Source organism: Stegostoma tigrinum, chromosome 20 (genome assembly GCF_030684315.1).
Source record: "Stegostoma tigrinum isolate sSteTig4 chromosome 20, sSteTig4.hap1, whole genome shotgun sequence".
In the NCBI taxonomy this organism is placed as follows: Eukaryota; Metazoa; Chordata; class Chondrichthyes; order Orectolobiformes; family Stegostomatidae; genus Stegostoma; species Stegostoma tigrinum.
Genome location: NC_081373.1, coordinates 46570155 through 46593696, shown reverse-complemented (window position 1 = coordinate 46593696; position 23542 = coordinate 46570155). Strand labels below are relative to the sequence as shown.

General features: G+C 38.1%; 1 protein-coding gene across 10 annotated transcripts in view; it reads right to left on the bottom strand.

Moving 5' to 3' along the window:
* Nucleotides 1-1748: 1748 nt before the first annotated feature.
* The window catches only part of sgms1b (sphingomyelin synthase 1b), a 158173-nt gene continuing 136379 nt past the window's right edge, over nucleotides 1749-23542 (bottom strand). For all 10 annotated transcript variants that reach the window (XM_059653146.1, XM_048551312.2, XM_059653145.1 and 7 more), the window contains 4 exons: nucleotides 22317-22434; nucleotides 10384-10537; nucleotides 6193-6359; nucleotides 1749-3355 (listed from right to left, as the gene is read on the bottom strand). In XM_059653146.1, the coding sequence (XP_059509129.1) occupies nucleotides 3170-3355; nucleotides 6193-6359; nucleotides 10384-10537; nucleotides 22317-22434 (625 nt within the window). In that variant the 3' untranslated portion in view covers nucleotides 1749-3169. The remainder of the gene's footprint in view (nucleotides 3356-6192; nucleotides 6360-10383; nucleotides 10538-22316; nucleotides 22435-23542) is intronic.

Below are 23542 nucleotides of genomic sequence, written 5' to 3'. Positions count from 1 at the left end.
TAAAATTGCAAGAAAATCAGGGGGATTAAAAAGGAGGATCAATGTCAGAAAATCAAAGCAGGCAAAACTTACTCAATGCCATTAAGTGTGTTTCACACAATCAAAACTAGCAATGACCAGGAAGCGCGAAGTAATATTCCAATAGGCTTTCCTCCCTAAATCTTTCACCACAACAGATGAGGGACACTCAAAAATTCATTTGTAAACTAGGTGGTAGTGCTGTGAAAGCCATTTGTTAAAACAGTTCGGCAATAGGAAGTGTACAGATATCAAAATCTCCTAGGGAATGAGAAATATTTGGTGATTGAGATACTGTAAAAGTCATCCTACAGGAAGGATATGAATTGCCAATTAAAAGAAACTTCAGGCTTCAGAAAACATTGGAGAAGTCAGGGCTGATTTCCTTAGAGGAATTTGATGAAAATGTTGAGAAGTTAGAAGTTTGGCAAGAGTGAATACAGAGAAATGATTCCCATTCGTAAACAAAGGGTACAGATTTGAAGTGTTTTGCTAAAGCAGGACACAGCTCAGGGTCTGGAATGCACCATCTGGAAGTGTGCGGGAGACAGGTTCAGTCAGGGCACTTGAAAGCGTTGGATAATTATTTAATTGTAATCAAATGTAGGGAGCTACGGTCAAAAGGCAAGAAACTAACAGAGACCCAGTGCAGTAACACTGGGTCGAATGGCCTCCTCCTACGCTGTAACAATTTTGTCCTTTCTTTGTAATTTGTATTATTCCTTTACCTAACATTTGGACATTTTGGAATATTTCAGTTATTTCCAAGATTTATAGTAAATGATAATCAAAGCCTTTAAAGAAGTCAACCAATTGAGCCATGAAGATTAAAATGAAGTCTAAATTAATGAAATTATGAGCTTTTAGCTAATTCAGAACTCAAGTACTTTTGAAGTTAAAAGTGGGTCCAATAACTGATTTACATGGACAAGATACAACTTATCTCAGAAAAAAATAAAGGAACATGGCTTGGCTTGTGTGCACTACAAGAAGTTACATGTAAATGATTACATGAACTAAGAAATAGTTTGATTTACACAATGGCTTTCATGGTATTTTGAAGGGGTGGCATTATTGCAATACCAGAAAGGGGCAGCTACTTGCGCATAGCAAGTTACCACAAATAGCAATGCGATAGCAATCGAGGGACAAATATTTACTCATACAGATGGGGTTACATGCAGGCTCTTGTACAAAATGGTCCATCTCTTATGTCTGTGGAGAAGATGGTACATCAGTTTAACATCTCACCCAAAAGACCTTTGTCACTACGACACCATCATAGTACCCTCAATCTTCTCACTTCAAAAAAAAAAGTGCAAAACCACTGAGCAAGAGAGAAAGACTCTATAAATCCAGTAAAACAGCTCTGCAATAGGTAGGCTGACGCTTGCTGAGGGAATCCAAACTGCTAAACTTCCGACAGAAGGTGGGAGGAGCAAAAAAAAACGTTGTTGGATAAGATTAATAGTTACTGAAATGAGTCAACACAAAAAAATGTTTTTGATCAGAGTCTGGTCTGTTTACTTCATCCTTCCCTCATTGAAGGTCATGCGAGAATAAGGCTAAGTCAGGAAAATTCAATGGACTAATAGCAAGGCAAGAGGAATTCATTGAGAAGATCTTGATTGAAGAATCATCCAGAAGAGCATTTTGAAATGTTTCCCAAAGATGATGTAAATAAAAGCAAAAGAAAATGCTTACATTTAAAGCTTTTTATTATCCTTCACCATAATTGTTTTACAATACAAATATCACCTTGTGTATACACAAAACTACAGAAAAGAACTTTCTTTCACATAAAATACAGAATGGAGATCATATAATTTGCAATAAAAAACTATTTCTCACGTTGGCAAATAGAGACTTCATTTTCACTTGACTTCTGATTTGGGAGAGACTACATGCATTATTTTGCACAAATATAATAAAATTTATAGAAATAGAGTATCTTTGTAGCTGATTTACCAACTAATGGGTCAGAGGAGCATGAATACTTTGCTAGTACTTAAACCTCTGCACATAAATTCAATTTTTTTGCCTTCATGTTATGACTTGATATTTAAGAAAAATGCAAAATCTGTAAAAAGGAAGTTGAAATACAACCGTTAGATTTGCTGTGTTGTACTTCCCATTTATATAATAAAATAATTTACCTGTACAGTTATATATCTAACAGGACATGCCCATAGTTAGTAAATTGAATATTACCGTTTTCTTTTATTTTGCACCCAATATCTCAAATTATTCAAGACAGAGTGTGCACAAACATTAACTACAAAACTGAATGCTCACTGTTGAGCTTACATTTTGCAATTCTGCAACAGTTAATTATTAACTCAATACTCAAGGTAATATACATATAAGCTTTTTGAGTTTTCATATACTATGTTTTGAGACCACCTACTGACCATACAATCAGGACAAGAAAAGGCACTAGAAAACAAACAATATCAGTCAAAATTTCCACCCAGTGCTGATTTCATTCTTGCTATAATGTTTGTGTTGGAGTCCACCATTCCATGCAGATCTCATTGTAAATACTTGAAAAACTTGTGTAGATTTTTTTTGCACTGCCACATTCATTTAACATAAATAACAAGAATGATTACTACAAAACATTTTTGCACTTAAGTTCCTTTTGCCACATTGTTCCAAAATGCACAAGAATTTGTTTGCAAACAGAACCTAATCTTTATATTCATCAAGTTTTTTTTTTAAATATCTAAACGTTTCTAAGAAAATGGCTTTTAAGCCCAGTCTTTGGGGCAAGGATTATTAAAGATGAATTTCTGATTGGAAAAAAAATACAATTTATCTCAGACATCTTTGCAGACATGTGCGAAAGAAAACACTAGCAGACAGGACACAATTGCCACTGATGCAGTTAATATCAAATACAATTAAACGTGATTTTGTGTTTATGGCATTTACCAAAGACAAAAAGACAATTAACAAAGAAAGATTATACAGTGCATGTCAATCGTTTTTGTTCTCCAGAGTCCTTTGGAAAGATCACAGTGCTGACCAGTTAATTGGAACACTTCAGTAAAAGTGAATGTTGCAGGACATGACTTAGCAGAAAACTCACTATGGCATCAGCTCAACAGGATTTTTCAGCACTTTGCACAGTCCCTTAAATTATCTAGTGTTATGTATCAGTTACTAATCTGCTGTATTTAACTTTTCTCCCAAAGAACTGTGATATCGATGACCAGGAAAGTGGCAAATCGTATGTGCGAGGTACAATGCCTTGAACATTGCTTTCCAAAAACCGAAAGAACTTATACCACCACACTTGGGATAGAAAATTAGTCTTGGAAGGTTCCTTTAGTACCTGAAAAAGAAAATAATTTAAATATTGTAATTAGATCATACTTGTGGGAACAATTTATGAAAAGAAAATACATTAAACATTGGGAGTAATACATATGAAGAGAATGCAGCATTTCAATAAAATTAGGATAACAAAGTGTGGAGCTGGATGAACACAACAGGCCAAGCAGCATCTCAGGAGCACAAAAGCTGACGTTCCGGGCCTTGGCCCTTCTCTCTGATGAAGGGTCTAGGCCCAAAACGTCAGCTTTTGTGCTCCTGAGATGCTTCTTGGGCTGCTGCGTTCATCCAGCTCCACACTTTGTTCTCTTGTATTCTACAGCATCTGCAGTTCCCATTATCACATTTCAATAAAATTATCTTGTATTGGGCAAGGAGTTTATAATCTTGTGGCAGAAAGCTTTTGATTCTCTTGACAACAGACCAGAACTTTAAATAATTTACACTCTGTTAATCATCTTCCCAATCGTCTGCCAGAATATTTGTGCTTAAATTCAGAGTAGGGTACATTTCAATTACTATCTACAGAATCAAAGTTCAGATCTTATTTACTAACTGTCTTTCCCTTCATTCCTAAACAAATGCAATGTTAGATATACAATTACACGCAGGATCAAAATTTTTGGATCTCCCAATTATGTGGATCTCCATTGCCCACAGCTGGGGAGCATAACGCGGTGGAAAAATGCAACAGGGGCCTACTGACAAAAACAGAAGGTCCAGTGTACTTATAAAAAGATTACCTACAGATGTTCAAATGCAATAGTCTTAGGCAGTTATTATACCAGAGGAAGTAATTAGACCAGCATGCCAGCCCTCTGTACAGCAATCCAGACAGCAGAATTCCATTGTTCAATATCTGTAGTCCTGCAAGATTATTTCTCACAAACTTCCACTCCCAATGTCATTTTGAAATTTTAGTCTCCTAGTAGGAAGTGTGTTTAAGGCCATTACCACTCAGTCTCAAAAAAAAGTTCTCTCTCATTTCCTTCCTGCCCATAGTGTAAAATCCGAGTTCCCTTGCCCTGTATCACTTGCTAATGGAACAACTTGTTTTGTCTAATTTGGTTAAACATGTCAACCTTGTACAAATTTATCAGTCCCCTTTGCCCTGATTTTCTCAACCTAATTTGGTGGTTGTAAATGTCTCTGCAGCTTTTCGGGAACGTTCACATCCTTCCTAATAGTTTGACAGGAATCAATATTCTAGTTGTGATAAAGGTGGAGTAAAAATTCCCCTTCTTTTTCCTCGTTGCCTCTATTTATAAAGGCCTTAGATGCTACTCCAATCCACTCAGTACGTGCAGTACCTTCAAAGACAAATGCATCTGAATTCCAGGTCCCTCTGTCTATGCAAAATTTATAACCGCAGCATTTAATCTATTGTTTGTGCCAGGAAAGTAAAGGGTTCCTGTTTGTTCCTCTCCATGCTGAAAGGTGAAGAGTGGCCAATTTGATGAGGAATTCAAGCGATAATACTTCCAGATCTGCCTCCCAGCATGTGTCAACCGGCAGCAGCAGAGTTGAGAGTTAACAAAAGATCAGACATAAAGGAGAATCCAATTGCCCAAGTCCAATATTTAATAACTGAAATCAGTAATTATTTGGCAACAATGAACCAACGTCCCAAGCCTTTAGACAAGGAAACATTCAAATCTTCATGGAGTAGGTCAATACACTTGTCGTCTTTTTAAATTTTCCAAAAGAATCTGCTGTGCCTCACATCAGCTGCATTCTCAGTCATAACCAAGCCATCATGCAGAGATGAAGAAATGTAGCGATACCTATTTTATATAGTTAAAAGGAGTAGCATTCCAACTCAGTGAAAGAGTTCTTTTTTTCTCCCAGAAAGGTGAGAAGATAGCAAAAAACAAACAGGAACTTGTACTTCGTCTACAAGGGAACTGGGAGCCTTAATACAACATTGAAAAAAAAATTAACCACATATGTTTGTAAGTCCAACATAAGCAGTTAATTAGGAAGAAAACTAAATGGACAATAGAGAATCCTCAAACATGCATTCACTCATTAGATCAACGTAAACAGGTTCAGCCAGTTAAGCAATTCATGACATTTTCACTTTGCTCCAAACACTACCTTCAAATTCTGACAACTTCAAACAGCTGCGTGTTTGCATTTTCCACCAGAAACATCTTACTGTATGTAGTCACATAACACACTAGAAATTAGGTTATTCATAAGGGAGGTTGAAAGGCAAATGCCATCTTAATTGTGAATCACTGCTCTAAATGATACAGTAGACTACAGGGAGAGCAGGCTCACCTGCTCCTGGACTGGATGCCGCTCTATTCTGGACTCTCCACTGCTATTCACATCCCTCCAGGCCATACTCTCTTCTCTCTGGCTCTCACTCTCCCACTTCCCCTCCGTGTGTGCAGTTGTAGCAGCATGTGGAAGAGTCAGCACACATTAAAAGTCAAATTTCCCACTGTGGGAGCTAAGGTGAGTGATCATGCATGTTATTGGTGGATATGAGTTTTCTTTAAATTAAAGGGTTCTTTGTTAGAACAGGTGTCATCTTACAGATGATGTACTGCATTTATATTGCAAGGTCCAAACTAGGGCTTTCCCACTTCTGGTCCAGTTTACAGCTTACAGTATACAGCATAAATAACACAGACTACACCACAGATTCTCACAAAGATGTAAATAAACCAATTTAGCCAGAGTTGGGGTAGAGCCAGATTAAGCATCAATTAAACCAGAGACACACATTTCAAAGAGGACTTTTGTTATATAGATGCAAGAGTTTTTAAATTAAATGTGTTAACAACAAACTCTTAACAAAATATATTGACTTCATAAGGAGGAACTTACTTCTTGGTTGGCCATAGTATGATACCACCAAAAAAGACGTGTAGTGATATAATATGCCACTACTACATCCACAGTGTAGTGGTCATGTGCGAGAAGAATGCAGAAAACCCCAACAATACTGAGAATCCAGCAAGACCAGTGATACCACCACCATCGCTTTGGAGAATCTGAAAGAATGAAAATAGAACAATTATTTCCTAAAATTCAGTAGTCTAAAACTTATGAACTGATTTTACAATACACAGTGCCTTTGATGTTATAAAAATTTCCCAAAAAGCATCTCTGGAAGCATTATAAAACAAAATGCATCACAGAATTACAGAAAGAACTATTAAGACAGATAAGTAAAGCCTAGGTCCAAGCTGGTAGGTTTTAAGGAGCCTGAAGAGAGGAAAATATGGTATAAAGATTTCAGAAAAGAATTCCAGAACTTAAGCGTTCAGGCAGCCTAAGGAGCAGCACTCACAGTGGAGCAATTGAAATAAATGATGCCCCAGAAGCCAAATACCTGTGAGTGCTTTGCATTTAAATATAAAACATGAAGAAATGTAATTACCAAATAAAGTGATAGAATTGCATGCATTACATCAGGTTGAGCTATAGATTCATAAAACATGAAGACTTTTATGTGAAAAACATCTGTTGATAATGTGAATAATTATTGTGTGGTGTATATATCTATATATACATCTATATATATATATATCGAAACATCACCAGGTATCACCGATACCTTTTTACTTCTCGCTCTTACAACAGTATATTTCTCAACACCTTGTGACAACACCTCCAGTAGTGTTCCAGGTCATTTCAAATGTAAACTGCCAATTTGTAATGATCATCAATTGTTCACAGCAGCATAAATGCACCAACATTTTCCCACTGGCTCTCAGTACATTTACATCATAAGGCTGACTTTTATGTACATTATTGGTAGGGAAAATGAAATGATCTTTCAAGATACAATATAGTGTATTGTACACTAAATAGGTACAATTTCTGGACTCTCCACTGCTATTCACATCCCTCCAGGCCATACTCTCTTCTTGCTGGCTCTCACTCTCCCACTTCCCCTCCGTGTGTGCAGTTGTAGCAGCCTAAATAGATACAATATACATGTTACTTTCTTGCTTCCAATGGCTTGACTGGTCCAGTAATTAGACCAAACTTATTAATTCTTCCCAGCTCTTCCCAAAATCTTTTTCATTAGTTACACAATTACGTAAGACTTTTCTCACACTTCCTCCACAGTGGATTTGTAATAAAGCTGTTCATCCTGATTTCTAAAACATCCAAAAAATACCACCTCTAAAGTTTGGCTCTCTTAGTGCCACTCCACAGTCACTTCAGCTCCTTCTGCAGTTTGCATATGCAGTGGAGTCCTTTCTCACATATCCCAACACTTCATAACCCTTCACCACCTGCTCATCGTTGACATCAAGCTTGGTTCAGTTCATATTGCTCCATTCACTCAAGTTCAAGCATTTAACGAGGATTTGAAGTCAATCTATGGTTAAGACACTGTTGGAGATGCAGTTCTTCTATTAAACAGGTGCACATTTAAAAAATTCCATGACATTAATGTTTTTTATTCATTAATCTCAACTGGCTATTAATTGCCTTGTTTATGCATTTTACAGTTGTAGGACAGAGACTGCATTCTAAGTACTTAATTGCTTGAAGTACTTGGAGACATCTGATGTAAAAACATTGAGAATTGAAAATATTTATGGCTCTGGTTTACCATATTATAAATAACTAGTAAAATGCTCCAAGACACTTAAAGTCTACAATAAATCATTCTTAATAGAAAATCCCTCATCTGCGATCACCACAGCAACATTTGCTTCTGCCATGGCAACAGTACAGCAATAGAGGGAAGAGCATAACTGATTGGCTTTGATTACTGGTTTAAGAGAAGAAATGGAATATTAATAGAGGAACTAAGAAAGGCAAAATGATAGGGATGATAAGAATGACAGTGTCAAAAGGGTCAGCAAGAAAGCCATAATAAATAAGAGAAAGAACAGCAGGAACAGGAGAGGGACAGAAACAGTGCAGAATAAGACAGAGTTTATCATTTCGATCTCTTGGTTAAAAGACTCACTCTATGGATTCCTTGAGAACAAATGCTGAATAGGTTAAATAGATGAAACAATTCAAACACTGCCCTCCAACCACAATATCCATACATGGTTTCTCCAACAGCACTCATCATTTGAGTGAAGTCTATAATTGCATGTTCCTCCTCTCTGGTCCCTGTTATGGTCCCTTTTGAATGAAGCATTCCAAGCACTACAGGATCAAAGCTGGGATCTATGACAGTTATGTGCACCTATATTGCATCAATTTGTGTATTATTCAGAGCCACTGGGAGTGCTGAATTATTTAGTTTTTTTCACTTATTTGGTACATTTCCTTACCTGTATTTCCATTTAAAAAAATGAAAATAAAGGAAAATTTGCATAACTTCTAAGACAGCTGGACCAGAATCTAAAAATGAAACCTCAATAATATTAATGTAATGATGCTATTTACAAACCATTCAAGAAATGTGGAATTTCAAATGCATTGGATGGTACAGAGGACGATTATCTATGGGATGGCAGAGGAAGCAGCAGCAATGCACAATGTGCTACCTCAAATTATGGACAGCGAAGATAAAGGGAATCAATACAAGGATATCATTCATCCCGATGATTATAAAGCTTTATTTGGTGAAGATATTGAACAGTCTGATTTTGCACGATTTCAATGAATATTGGTATTTGACACATTTAATTTCAGATGTACCATGTAATTGTAATTTAAAGTCATATTATATTTCTACTTCTATGTATAAGTGATAGCCTACTAATTCATTTTTGTTTCTACTGTCTTTATGCAGTAATTACCGTAATTCATTGTTTTGCTTCTTTATTTGTTTAGAGGTCAAGTGGGCTTCTGCTAATGATATGGTAGTTTGGACTGCGGCATGCGGCCCTTCAGAAGTAGCATCCGTGTAATAGTCAACCCCACAATTTTAATCTTTTTAAAAAAGTCTAAAAAGATTGATTTTTATATGAGCATAAATGGTAAGTGTTTCGAATTCTGCTAAAGAGTTTTAAATCAGGTTTCTTAAAAGAGAGAAATAGAGAACAACTACACTGATGGCAATATTACTAAAATAATTATGGCTTCATAAAAAGGAACATGCAAGAATTGAATTAGCATTTCAATGAAAGCAAAGACAATAAAAGAAAAAAAGAAAAAAAAAAGTTCAAGGGTTTTTTTTTAACAACTACAGTCACATTAAAGTGCTGTTGGTACTGGAAAATATCCAGTAACATCCAGGAAATGTTAGCATACCACAAATATTTGAGAATGAGCTCTTGACAGAAATGAAGCATAGCTGTTTCCGTAAGTGCACAGAGATAAAAACTAGTAAGAGGAAAACACACATTAGAAATGTTAGGAATGGCAAAAACCCAGGGTAATACTAGAGAGAAATAAAAACAGGCTCCTCAATCCAATTTGCATTCAAATCAGCAACCTTTTGGGCAGCCTACACATTTAGTTGGAATGTCATGCATGTGGAACTCAACACAATCTACATTACTGGTGGTGGATGAGCTAAATTTGCAATAGTCCGAAGTTACAAGATTCAGGATAAACCAAAGTAAATGGAACATTTGGGGTGATGTAATAGAAAATCACTTATTTCCCCAATAATGGAACTTAAGGCACATGATAGATTTTGTAGCATTAGCATGCCAGTGATTGCCTGTTCCATATTTGGATACGCTACACTTGTTCAATGGGAGAAAAAGTAATGACAAGAACAAATCAATACTAGCATAAACGTCTTTGCACTCCACAAAGCTCTTTGATTTTCTACTGTCACAAGCACTTTGAGGTAAAATTTGCACTGAATCCGAACTACACCATTAAAAGAATGCTCTCACTCATCACTAGATGCAGAACATACAACTCCCTCATTCCAACATACCTCAGACGTAATTCTGTTTATAAGCAAACATCAGAATCACTTCACTCTATGGTTCTCTGGAACCATCAGCACCTTATAGCCACTGCTTAGTTGTCCCTCAGTTTGGCATGAAGGATCAGTGAACTGTACCTTGATGTACAAAGTGGTCAAAGTTTTAGAAGAAAATTGTCAACATAATTTTGTTTTGAAAAAGAGGAACTTACACTCTTTGATAAATAGGTAGGTGAGTGTTAACATAACAGTGTGGCCACTGTACAGGTAGTCTCCACACATGGTGTGCGCCCCTGTGATTGACAGCCCACCTCCAGCTATCATCTTCATAATTCTCCTAAACTGTGCTTCCATATCGCCAAACAGCTGCAAAATGAGAAAGAAAAACAATGTTTTAAATCAAACCGAAATAAAATTACTTGGGCTAATGAAATATCACACAAAAATGTGAAACAACGTGGTTCGTGCTGCTTTGAACCACAAACTATTTTCACTGCGCTGGGCACAATAATTTTGCTTTAATGAAAGACATTTGGAAAGTTAGGGGGCATTCTCCAAGATGATGATAAAGCATTCGGGCTGCATAAAGAAGTGGTCGGCTACAGTTGCTAATCAATGCTGTCTGGCTTAATTCAATCCTTCTCCAGCACTAAGTACTCCACATCATTATCTTAACAAATTACGTCAGCATGAAGCCATATACACACAGTCCCACCTCCAAAGGCATTTTCCTTGCATACAGGTTGATAACATTTTCCTCAGTAACTGGTGAAATGCATGCTATGAATTTTGCTGGAATAAATCAAATGAATTCCTTTGTCCTCTCCCCAACTTGTAGACTGCAACATGGGAAAGATCAAGATAGCACAATGCTATTGTATTTTCTACATATTTTAAAAAGATATTTTTCAGATGCACTGTGATCCAAAACATCCAAACTATTTCAAACTATGTACCTCTTGTACTATGGTATCAAATTGCAGACATTAATAATTAAATAAATTTGCAGCTTTTAAAAGCCACAGCCACAGGAAATAAAAACACAATCAGAAGGAGAATTGAACTGACAGGTCTGATCATATCTTTGTAACATTCTGTCTCATCACTTCAGGTTTGGACAAATCATTTTGGTGAGATTAAAGCCTTTACCTTGGTCATAACATTTCTCACCACAGAATAGAACGTGTAAGAAGTGTTCCTCACAATGTTCTCATTTGCATGGTGCATGAATAGAGGAATAAGTAGACCTCTGATTTAGTAACTGCTCAAAAGACCAAGTTTAAATCCTCCCACCAAAAACTGACTTCCATGAATTGGACAATTCATAAAGTGACTGTAGGGTAAGAACGATGATCATTGATGTTGCCTCATGCTCTCCAGGAAAGGAAACCTGTTCCAATGACTCTTGACACTCTCTAAAACTGCATAACAAGCTGCACAAGCATGAAAAATTAGTACGCAAAGCAGCCAATACCCAAGTTTTCAGGCAACAGGGGCCTGGCAATGAGGAAATGCACCCTTAGCATGAAATCAATGTAGAAATTTGAAAGAAACCAATGTTCTCAGCATTACTTCATCTCTATTATGGCACTTGCTCTAAAGGATGCTCATTTCTTGTGCTCAATCTCATCATACCTTATTATCGCTTTCTAGGAATCTAAATGATAATGGTAATCACATTCCTTCCAAATGAAGGATAAAAACAAATCTGTGGAAACTGGAACTCCAAAACAAAAACACTAAGTGCTTGTGAAACTCAGCCATCCAACAGTATGTGCAAAAGAGAAAAACAGGGTAAATATTTGGAGTCCAGTGGCCCTTTTTAGAGCAATTCTGACAAAGTTAGGGACTCGAATTGTTATTTTTCTCTTTACAGATGCTGCCAGATCTGCTGAGTTTCTCCAGCATTTACTGTTTTTCTTTCAAATATATTGATGCTTTTAAAAATTTGCACTGGGCAGAAGTATATGGTTGGCCCTGCTTTGGAGCAGGTCCACAAGCTAATATTTAGTACCATGAAGGTTGTTCAATGTCCAACAATCAAGTAAATATAGTAGGTTCATAAAAGGTTTTAAAATCAAATTGTTTAGATATGTTGTTGCACATCTCCAGAGCAGAACTCAAGTCGCCTCGCTCAGACAGGAACACTAACCAGTGCATCACAAGAACTCCAGTTTCTGAATGCATGCTGATAACACCCAAATTTACCTTCCTACTTCATACCTCTATTTAAACACTGCTACTGAACAATGTTAAGTGTTTATCTTAATACAGGCAAAGACGAAGCCATTTTTTGCTGTTGGTTCTTGCCATTCAGTGCTTTTAACACCAGCAGCCTTTCCAATTGTTTTCTTTCACCAAGTCTGATGGTGTACCAATTTGAGCTAGCTTCTAAACAGTCAACTTCTATGAAGACCATCTTTTTCATGACTTAAATGCGCTGCGCATCAGCACAGTATTTTCTGGTTAATATAACATACACAATATCCTGATTTTCCATATTTGTTAATGTGGACACAACTTTGATGGGTCAAAAGTTTTGTTTCATACGAAAGTGCATCTTTAACCTTGCCCATTTGTTCCTTAACGGTAGTCAGTGGAATCCGTGCTTTGTCAGCTATATCCTGAAAATTAAACTAAATAAAAATATTTTACAGAACAGTAAGTACTTTCTCATCCTTTAGCTAATATCTGGATTCCGAAAACAATACGTTGAAGTCCATTTGAACACGTATCCTATGCTGACATATTAGTTCAGTGCTGAAGGAGTGCTGCATCGTTAACACTGCCACCTTTAAGATAAGGCGTTAATGTCCTGCCTGATCTATCTTTAACTTTAAAACTGCTGATGCTGAAAATCTGAAACAAAAAAACTTGCTGGAGAAGCTCAGCAGGTCTGACAGCATATGTGGAGAGAAAGCAGAGTTGAAGTTTTTGAAATGATAACTCTGCTTTCTCTCCACTGATGCTGCCAGACCTGCTGAGCTTCTCCAGAATTTTCAGGGTATTATTTCTCTGCTGTAGTTAAATAGTTGATGCAGACTATTTCTTGGAATAAAACTGTATCTGTGAAGTGATGAGCAGTAGTAAGTTGCTTTGATTAATTCAGACTGAGGCACCAGGCAGGCAAAGGCTGAAGTTGCATGGAATCCTAAGTCATCTACATGTCTGCCTGTGTGCTTTGTGTTCAGCTGTTTTGTGGCTGCTTAGACTGCTGAAGCCCTTTAACCAAAAACAAATCACTAACCCCACTGCTGTTTGCGGATATATCTAAAGCTAGTATGTTTCTCAACAGCAGCAGCAAATGCACTTCAAATGATTAAACAGACGTACGTTAAAAATCACTAAAGAATTTTCCCTTTAAAACTTACAATCTTGTTTAACGAAGCCATGGGCTAGAAATATATCCATGATCTTGCAAATCTTACAACCGAAACAACTCTCTATTGAAGACACAATGGTAAATATAGTGCACATTTATAGAGGGATGAGTAAGCAACACAAATTTACGCAAATACGTGAATCAAGACAGCAAATAGAAAATTTGTTCATACACTGAATTATTCCCCTATACATTAAGCCCATCAGTAAATGCATTGATATGCACTTAAGTGTCATAACATACATCATAGTTTACTGAAAAAGTGCATTTGCCAGGTAGCTGCTTCTCAGCTGACAGACAAGATGAAAAGTCTCTGTTATAAACTTCTTCGAGTCTACATCCACTGTAAGCTCAAAAATCATTCTGCTCCAGATGAATTCTCAGGAATTCCTATCACATTGGCATTCTGCAACAAAACCTGCATGCCTCTGGGTACACAAGCACTAAACTAACGATACCAAACCCATACTTAACCCAAAATTTCTCTTCCTCCTGTAATGTAGGACCACTCAAATCATTTGTTTACACATGGAAAAAGGAAATGCAAGTGCATTAAAAAAGTTTACTTCATCTGTGCCTGTTTATGGCTAACGTCTAGGATAGAGAACTGAAATGAACTAATGTTTTCTGCTTATTTAGGTTAATTTCTTATTGAGTCAATTCATTTTTTCCAGTGCAAACTCCTATGCAAAGATAGTGATCAAATTTAACCTGTTGTGGCAATACTTGAAAGCAAGTAAAATGCACTGTAGTCACAATTCTAAATGACAGCTGCAAGTTGAACTCCAGCAGTCTAAGCAGCCACAAAACAGCTGAACACAAAGCACACAGGCAGACATGTAGATGACACAGGATTCCATGCAACTTCACCCCTTGCCTGCCTGGTGCCTCAGTCTGAATTAATCAAAGCAATTCACTACTGCTCATCACTTCACAGATACAGTTTTATTCCAAGAAATACTCTGCATCAACTATTTAACAGCAGCAGAGAAATAATACCCTGAAAATTCTGAGTGTAGAAATAACTGATTAAAACCTGTAAATAATACTTTAACAGTCAATCTCTTAAATTACATGCAATGGATCGCTTGTGAAGCCTGTCTTTTAAATTTTCTATAGTTTTGATTGTGGACTAAAAGGTGATAAAAAACTGCTTTTAAAATTAAGTACTGAAGGATTTATTTTATAAAGTAACCAAGACTCATTATAAATACTGTTTACGTAGTTGCTCATTTAAGCCACAGTGAGAAGATTTACAGACCAGCTGGAACCAATGGCAACATACAGAGGGAGATTCAAATAGCTGATTTGTCTCTGGATTAGTCGCTGAATATCAATGACAAAGTTTTTGGCCTGAAAACTACCGAGAGATTGGCTCCCACATTGCTGAATAGCTCTGGGCTGTGAACCAAGATGGGGCAAAACCGACAGATCTCTGCAAGCTCAGGGGCTGCACGTTTTCTTTAAATGGCAAGAACACAAAGCCTTAAAAACATTTTCTTTAGTAGTTGCCACAAGCTGTGTCTTTTAATAAATTAGTGACCATTATAATGTCCTAACCAGTTAACACGAACCTCCTGCAAACAAGGGAAAGCATTCCGAGAAAGGAGATTGAGAAACCGCATTCTGATCAGTACAACAATCATCTCAGCAAGTCTTATGAAACAGGGAAATATGGACCTGCTTTACAATCGTTCCCTCTGCCTATAATACTAACATCATTGTTCCTTGTCTGTGTCAAGGGCATTCATAATGGGGTTAGTTTTAACAGAGACTTTGACGAAGACAATTAATAATTGTTTATGTGTAGCAAGAATCTATTTATTTGTAAAAAAAATTAGTAATTCTTATTAAGTACAGAAACCTGTTCAATGCATTGTCAAACTGGTTCTGAAAGACAAGTAAATTGGGCAATTCTGGGTGCATCTCAAAATCTTTAACTTTTGTGCTGACTCCAGGAATAGTGATGGTGAGTAAGAGCATAATTGGTTCCTTTTGGCATCTTCACACCCTTGGGAAAGTAAAAAGCCTTGAACGGGAGGCAAAGAAAGAAGAGAAAACTAAGGCTGGTATACAAAGACTCTGATGCTGGCTGGGATAATATTTATTAATATTAATGTTTTAAGGATTAATTGCCATTGGGAGAAAGAATTCTTGAATAACCTGCGTGGTGCGCATATGCTTAATTTGCTTCTCACAGAAAGAGGATGGAGCAGGAATGAAAAAGTAAAAGTAACTTTTAGGTTGATAAACAGTCACTTGTAGAAGGATCAAAGCCAGGAAAACAGCAAAGTGCTGGAAAAATTCAACAATTTTGGCAGCATCAGTGGAAAGAGAAAGAGCTAATAGTTTGAATCAGATGGTGTTTTCTGGAGCTCAATATTGGAATTCTAGCCACTTCAAAGCAATTTAATCTGGATGGTAAGAAAGCTTTTAAAAGTCACATGACAACTGTGGATTCATTACGGGAAATCACAGATTGGAGGCTGATCATCTTTAAACGAACTGGATTGAGATTTTTCATGTGGTAGCAGAGAGAGTCAGAGTCGAGGTGGATGATGCGGTATATTACCAGCCTTGTAAAAGGCATTTGAAGTGTTTATGTAATGGACTTTTGGCAGTGCTAAAGCCCATGGGATAAAAAGGAACCAAAAGTTGCATGGATTCGAAATTGCTTGAATGAAAGAAATAGTTGTGAAGAGTTGCTTTTCCAGACTTCTGGAAACATCATAGGACTCCCCAGGGCTCAATGCCAGGGCGAAACCACAGGCAAGTGATTGCCGCCAGTGGGGGAATCTCAAACTACAGGACACAGTTACAGAGTAAGGGGACACTCATTTAAAACTAGAATAGGCAGCAACTTCTTCTCCAGTAGGTGGTGAATGTCTGTAATTTTGTGCTCTACGGAGCTATTGAGGCTAGACCACTGTGCAAATTCCTTTTTCAGAAAAAAGGGAGATTTTAGAAACAGTGAGTTAAGGACTGGTACAGGCTTGAGGGGCCGAATGGCTGACTCTTGCTTCTATTTCTTACAATGCGTTCTAATGAAATGTACAGCAAAGAGCTATGGAGTGATACAGCTCAGTAGAAACAGGCAATAAAAATGACTGACAAATATTTTGACTTGTTTATATTTATCAGCAATGAGGAAATAGTATAAGATTTTGAACTGTTACTACATTTTCCAACAAGTCTCTTAATTTAATATTACCTTCAACTTCCCAGCCAGCAGTGAAGGCAGAGGCTTTGAATATTTTTAAAGAAGTAGTAGCAGATTAATGACTTACAAAAGGTAGGAAATTGAAGTTGACAATAAAATCTGATCACGTATTTCCAGACACCTTTATTTCAAGACAACTGTTCCAGCCAATCTTGAACTTGACTATCTGCATATTTACTACCCAAGATAACAAAGTGTGGGGCTAGATGAACACAGCAGGCAAAGCAGCATCTTAGCGACATGCTGCTTGGCCTGCTGTGTTCATCCAGCCCCACACTTTGTTATCTTGGATTCTCCAGCATCTGCAGTTCCCATTATCTCTGTATATTTACTACCCGTAAGGTTGTCCACAACACTGGGTCCAAGGCAGGTAATACAGTGTGATAACAGTCAGCAATATCTGTTTGATATTTGCAAAAGCTGCATCTTAAACCTCCCCAGGTTATCCCCCCTGTTGCAACAGGTCGCAACCAGCCTGATCACTCAGATCCTCAGCTGCCCACTCATGGATATCCATCACATCTCAGAATTTCTAATGCTCACAAAACTTCTTTGTGAATATATGATGCCAAGCAATGAAATTCAGAACTCTTCACGCATCTTCCAACTGACCAAGATAAATCTTGAACTTTAACCAGACTAAGAGTATATTCTGCCATACTAACGGGCTTAATTTTTAAAAAAATAAGAGTTTTATACAGATTACACTTTTACAAAAAGCAAATACTGGAAATTGAATACATCTAGCAGCAGTGAAAAAAACAGAAGTTAACAGTTCAGGTTAACACAAGATCACAGACCTGAAACATGAACTGTTTCTCTCCCCAGAAATTCTATTTTTAGAGTTATGAACTTGCACTGGGCTCCTGCTAGAACAAGCTGTTTGGTAATCTAAAACGGAGTGTATAACTTATCCAGCTCTGCCCTTTGTACAAGTTCGCAAGTTGGCAGCTCTCTGCCCGACTGGAATTTGCAAAATTTTTCAGTAACTCACATTTTTCTCATTGTGGAGTCTGGCAGTGGAAAAAACTTACAAGCATTCAATTCGAAAAAAACTGTTTTTATTAATTCATTCAAAGCTAATGGGCATTACTGGCTGGGACAGTATTTATTGCTCTTCCCAGCTGCCCTCAAGGTGGCGGCCAGCTGCAGATCATTTGGTGTGGGGACACCATAACACTGTTCAGGATGGAGTTCTAGGATCTTGATAGTTGAGCCAAGGCATTATCCTGAGGGACTCCTGCAGAGATATCCTGGAATAGAGATGAATAGCCTCCAACAAGCTCAAAAATCTTGCTTTGTACTAGGTTTGACTCCAATCAGTGGGAGCTTTTTCCTCCCCGATTCTCATGAACTCCCACATTGCAGGAGAACTTTGCTGTTTCATTTTTGCAAATGTGGCCTTGATGTCAGGAGCAGTCACTCTCACCCCAGCTCTGGAGTTCAGCTCTTTTGTCTACCTTTGAACTAAGGCTGTAAGGAGGTCAGGAGATGAATGGCGCTGTAGCAAACAATGAGCATCAGTGAGGAAGGTTATGACTAAGCAAGTGCTGTTTAATAGCACTCATGAAGACTTCATCAATCGTTTAACTGACTAAGAGTAGATTGATGACAGTAATTGACTGGGTTGAACGTCTTCTGCTATTTGCGTACAGAGTATAGCTGGCAATTTTTCATATTACTGTAGACAGGACCAATAAAATTCTGAAATGAAACAGGAGTAACATTTGCATGATTTTCAGGCAGAATGCAAGTATAGTCACTTATAATCTTATCAGACCATTCTGCTGCTCTCTCATAAACAGAGAGATTACCGATGGTGGTTTAACCTGAGGGTCACTGCACCTCAAGCGAAGGGAAGACAGTGACAAGGAGAATCCTTCAGGTAACCTCAGCTGGTGTGGAAATTGAACCCATGCTATTGGCATATACTTCTGCATCCCAAACCAGCCAAATGAGCTAAACCAACCCTCAGCAGGGCTAGCCGAGAGCACAGAGTAATAAAGGCTGCATCTTATAAATTTTCCTGCTTGTAAATTGCTGTCACAATATGCCATGCATGACTTTACTGCACCATTCTTAAACCTCCAACTACTTAACATCTGTCGTCTAGCTAACCTAGGTCTATTTCTCTTTCCACAGCCCTCACTTCACCTGATTGAGCTTTGTGTAGATTTTCAGCTTTGATCAAATAATGAAAATGAATTTTTCTTTTCTAGATGTTATTTAAGATTTGTGTTTGCTCTTGCAATATCATGTACCTTTTAGTTTATCTGATTTTTTTTCTACGTGATTTTAATATGCATATTAACATTCACATTACAAAAGGCCTCTATTTTCTTTCGCAGATTTTTACTGTTCAGGTTTCCGCGCTACACAGAAAAGTGGACAAAGTGTATCATCTTAGGAGTTCTTTTTTTCTTACACAATTGAGTTTTGATAGCACATCCTCCATCTCTATCCTTCTTCAAACAGATCTGCTATTTTGCATTATCATTTGTTCTAAAAGATAAACCTATTAATTTGTTCTAGAATGGGACCATCTACTTCAATCTAATTTCTTCAAATCAATTTCTTTTAGCTAGCTTTGCTTTTGATCTTTTGATGTTGTACTCAATCCATATTCTAAACGTCTAAATTTTACTGAAGCTACAAAGTTTTGGAGGGTTTATTCTAATTCTACAGCTTTGTCAGTGCGTTGCAAGTATATTAGCAGGCTACAGGTAATGAATTGATCCCAGGAAGCAGCCTTATCAGAAGGTGAAACGCTTCAATTTCTCCTCTAATTAGAAAAATCTAATAATCATCAATTGCAATGTAGGAAAGCTTAATTCTTCCACTCAACAGCACTGTGGATTACCACGACGTACTACAGTATGTCACATCTAATTTCTCAAGAGCTGTAAACACTGGCTTCATTAGTCACGTCCACACCTCGAAAAAAATTTCCTTTTTAAAATACTTCTCTGTTCCCATTCAACAAGCACCATCATTAATTGGTCTGAATGTACAAACTGATAACCTATATCTTTAACAATGTTCAAGTCCCTGAACTCAAAAGTTTAATAATCTGAGGAATAGTGAAGTGCCTAAACAGATCTATTTTGGACAAATGTGGCCAGTTACCGGGTCTACAAAAAGCTGCACTGACAAACTATTACCCAATTGCCCCCCACTGCATCACAAAACCAGCCCAGCTCATCCCCTCCCCCCACTGCATCCCAAAACCAGCCCAGCTCATCCCCTACCCCCCACTGCATCCCAAAACCAGCCCAGCCTGTCTCTGCTTCCCTAACCTGTTCTTCCTCACCCATCCCTTCCTCCCACCTCAAGCCGCACCTCCATTTCCTACCTACCACCTTATCCCGCCTCCTTGGCCTGTCCATCTTCCTTGGACTGACCTATCCCCTCCCTACCTCCCCACCTATACTCTCCTCTCTATCTATCTTCTGTTCTCTCCATCTTCGGTCCACCTGCCCCTCTCTCCCTATTTATTCCAGTTCCCTCTCCCCATCCCCCTCTCTGGTGAAGGGTCTAGGCCCGAAATGTCAGCTTTTGTGCTCCTGAGATGCTGCTTGGCCTGCTGTGTTCATCCAGCTCCACACTTTGTTATTCCATTATCACTATTACCCAATTGATCTCCCTCTTCCATCAGCAAAATGATTAAAGGCATCACTGCCATTGTTTTCAAGCAGCACTTATTCAGTAATAACCTGTTTAATGGTACTACACTCCAGATCTCATTAAAGCCTTGGTCCTTAGACCAGCCCAAAGTGCAAAATAGCCACGGAAAAGATCTGAATGCCAAGAAGAGGAGAAAGTGGCATCAAAAAAGCACTTGATTGAGTACTAAATCAAACAGCTGTAGTAAAGTTGAAGTCAATAGGAATCAAGAGCAAACTCTCTAGAAAGGTAGATGGTGAGGTTGAACATTGATATAAATCATTTTGGCCTATAAAATAGTGTTTCCAATATGGAGAATTCTAAACACTGTGCCATCACATTCAACAGCATTGTCATTGCTGAATTCCACCTACCCTGAGGGTTACCTCCAACCAGAAGCTTAACTACACCAAGGAGAATAGTTGGCTAGGTGACCATTTTGCTGAGCACCTTCACCGAGTCCATAACGGCCAACCCAATCTTCCAGTCATTGACCATTTCAACTACTGCCCCCACCACTCCCCCTCTGACATGTCCATCCGAGGCCGCCTCCAGTTTCGCAGTGATTCAGAATGCAAATTTCAGGAACATCTCATCTTCCGCCTGGGCACCCTATTGCCCAGACCACCAACATTGAGCTCTCTAGTTTCAAATAATATTCCCACCTATCCACCGGCTCCATTTTCAGCCCCACTTCCGCCCTTCTATTCCTCCTACTGACCCTGCCTTCCAGTTACCAACTGGATTCATTCCTCCCATTGAGCAACAGGTTGTATCTACTACCAGTGTCCACCTATCACCACCATTCTGCTGCCCTCCCGCTCCTTTATCCGCAGCTCCCCCTACCTCACATCCAGCCCTGAAGAGTAATACCGAAGCATTGACTTCTCCTTCCCTCTAGCTGCTGCCTGGCTCGGCGTGTTCTTCCAGCGTCCTGTTCATCGACCTTGGATTCCAGCGTCTGCAGGTTTTTGTTTCTAGAATGGTTATAACAGTAGGCGAGGGGCTGGGAACCCTGAAGAAATTAATCTCCTAATTCCCCAAAAGTCTCTCCAAAATCACAAATCATGAATGTTATGGAATAACCTCAAATTGCCTGAATGGATGTAGCGACAACAGTCAAGAAGCTTGGAACGCTAAAGATTGAAGCAACCTACTTCATTGACACCACATCCACCAGTTAAGCATTTACTCCCTCCAGTGCTGACACAACATGATTACATGCACTTACATGAGGAATTGTAGTCAACTCACCAAGGCTTTCAAGCCCGCAACTTCTGCCAGCTTGAAGGATGGAGATAGCAAGTGCATGGAAATACCACTGCCTGCAATTCTCTTCCCAAAGCGCATGCCACTTCGATTCAGTCACATAGTTGTGTTACTTCACTGTTGCCTGTTCAAAGCCAGGAATATCCTACTTAAATAGCTTTGATAATGTACCTGTACCACACTGACTGCAGCAGATCAAGGCAGCTTACCAACTTTTGAAAGAAAAAAAAGTATTGTCCTTGCCAGTTAAGCCAACGAATGAACAAAAATGTGTGTAAAACATTTCCATTGTCTACACCCGACTGTGACATGAGGTATTTGTGTGAATAAATTCAACCAATTATGTTCTCTTCAATGCAGGTTCGCATTGTGTGGTACAAATAAATGAAAACAAGTTAAGCTTTGCAGAGCGTCTAAGTTTAATTTCTGTGTGTAATGCTGAATAGATTTCAATGCATATGGTCCAGTACAAAATTTTTTTAGAACATATCAAATAAAAACAAAAATGTTGTGCTTTCTTTTCTGTTTACTTTTACCAGTAAAACACTTAATTCTACACCTTTAGTGGCTTTAAAACTGATAGTTTGTTACCTTCTATTGAGCAGACTTACCTTTGGAGAACAGCTGAAGTGCATGCCAGGCACTGGAAGTGTTGTTACATACATTGTAATGCATCTGTACAGATAAAGCGTGCCAACTATGAAGAAGAATCTCCTGCCCACAATAGATCTAATTGGCAGAGGGTAGGGGAAGGGAAAAAAGAGAGAGAGCGCGAATGAGAGAGGAAAAAGAGATGTTAATATTTCAAACTAATATACTACAGTTACTATTAAATATGGCAGTGTTGTTTAAATTTTCAAGGCACTCCAAACATTAAAAAAGGTTTTATGATGCTCCCATCCAAGGCTCACGTTTAAAAAACATTAAGAAAATACGTTTTCCCTGAAGAGAGAAACCTACCATCGGATACAGCTCCACAGATATGCACTGACTACGTCTACAAGGCATTACAACCAACTTGAACCTGTTGTTAGCAGTCTGTGGATAGACTTGCAAAGCATAATTTGACAATGATCACAAATAGGATCTCTAACTGAATCTCCCTTACCCTGACAAAGGCAGCTTTTTGATACAGCTCTAACTCAAAAGCAATTAATTCAGCACAAATGAGGAATCAAAACTGGAGACTTCCTGCTGAATACAGATCATCATCCAAGAATGCATTCATTCACTGGAGATGTAAAAAAAAAAATCCTTATTTTGCCCATTTTAAAATCACATAGAAAATTCAAGGAAATTAAATTGAAACCCTGAATAGGATATTAGGCTGTGTACAATGTCCTTTCTCATTCTTGCCATAAAATGCAAATTTTGAACATTTATTCAGAACTCCCCTCTCTCTCCCAGACAGCAATATTTGCTTACCAAAAGATAATTCGGAAAACTACTTTTCTGCTTGCAATCAAATCATTACCAAATACACTGGAACACTATTTTGACTGCACACTCTACAAATGGAAGGAGAAATATATTCTAGAGGAAAACTTACTTTCCCAAGTATGAGAGTTGAAAATTGACTCTTTCATCAATTCTCAACTGAAGTGAGGTGCAAATAGCCCCAAGTGAAAGTTGGAATAGGAACTGAAATTCTTCTTGAATCTTATCTGGAAGATCTGCTCAAACAATCTATGCATTAGAATCCAATATTCATCTTCAAAACCCATTCGGACCCTTTAACCTGCCCTGATATTGAATAAGATCGGGTCTAATCTGCCATTTCTCACATCCGCGTTCCTGCCCTTTCCCTATAACCCTCGATTCCCCGACTGATCAAGAA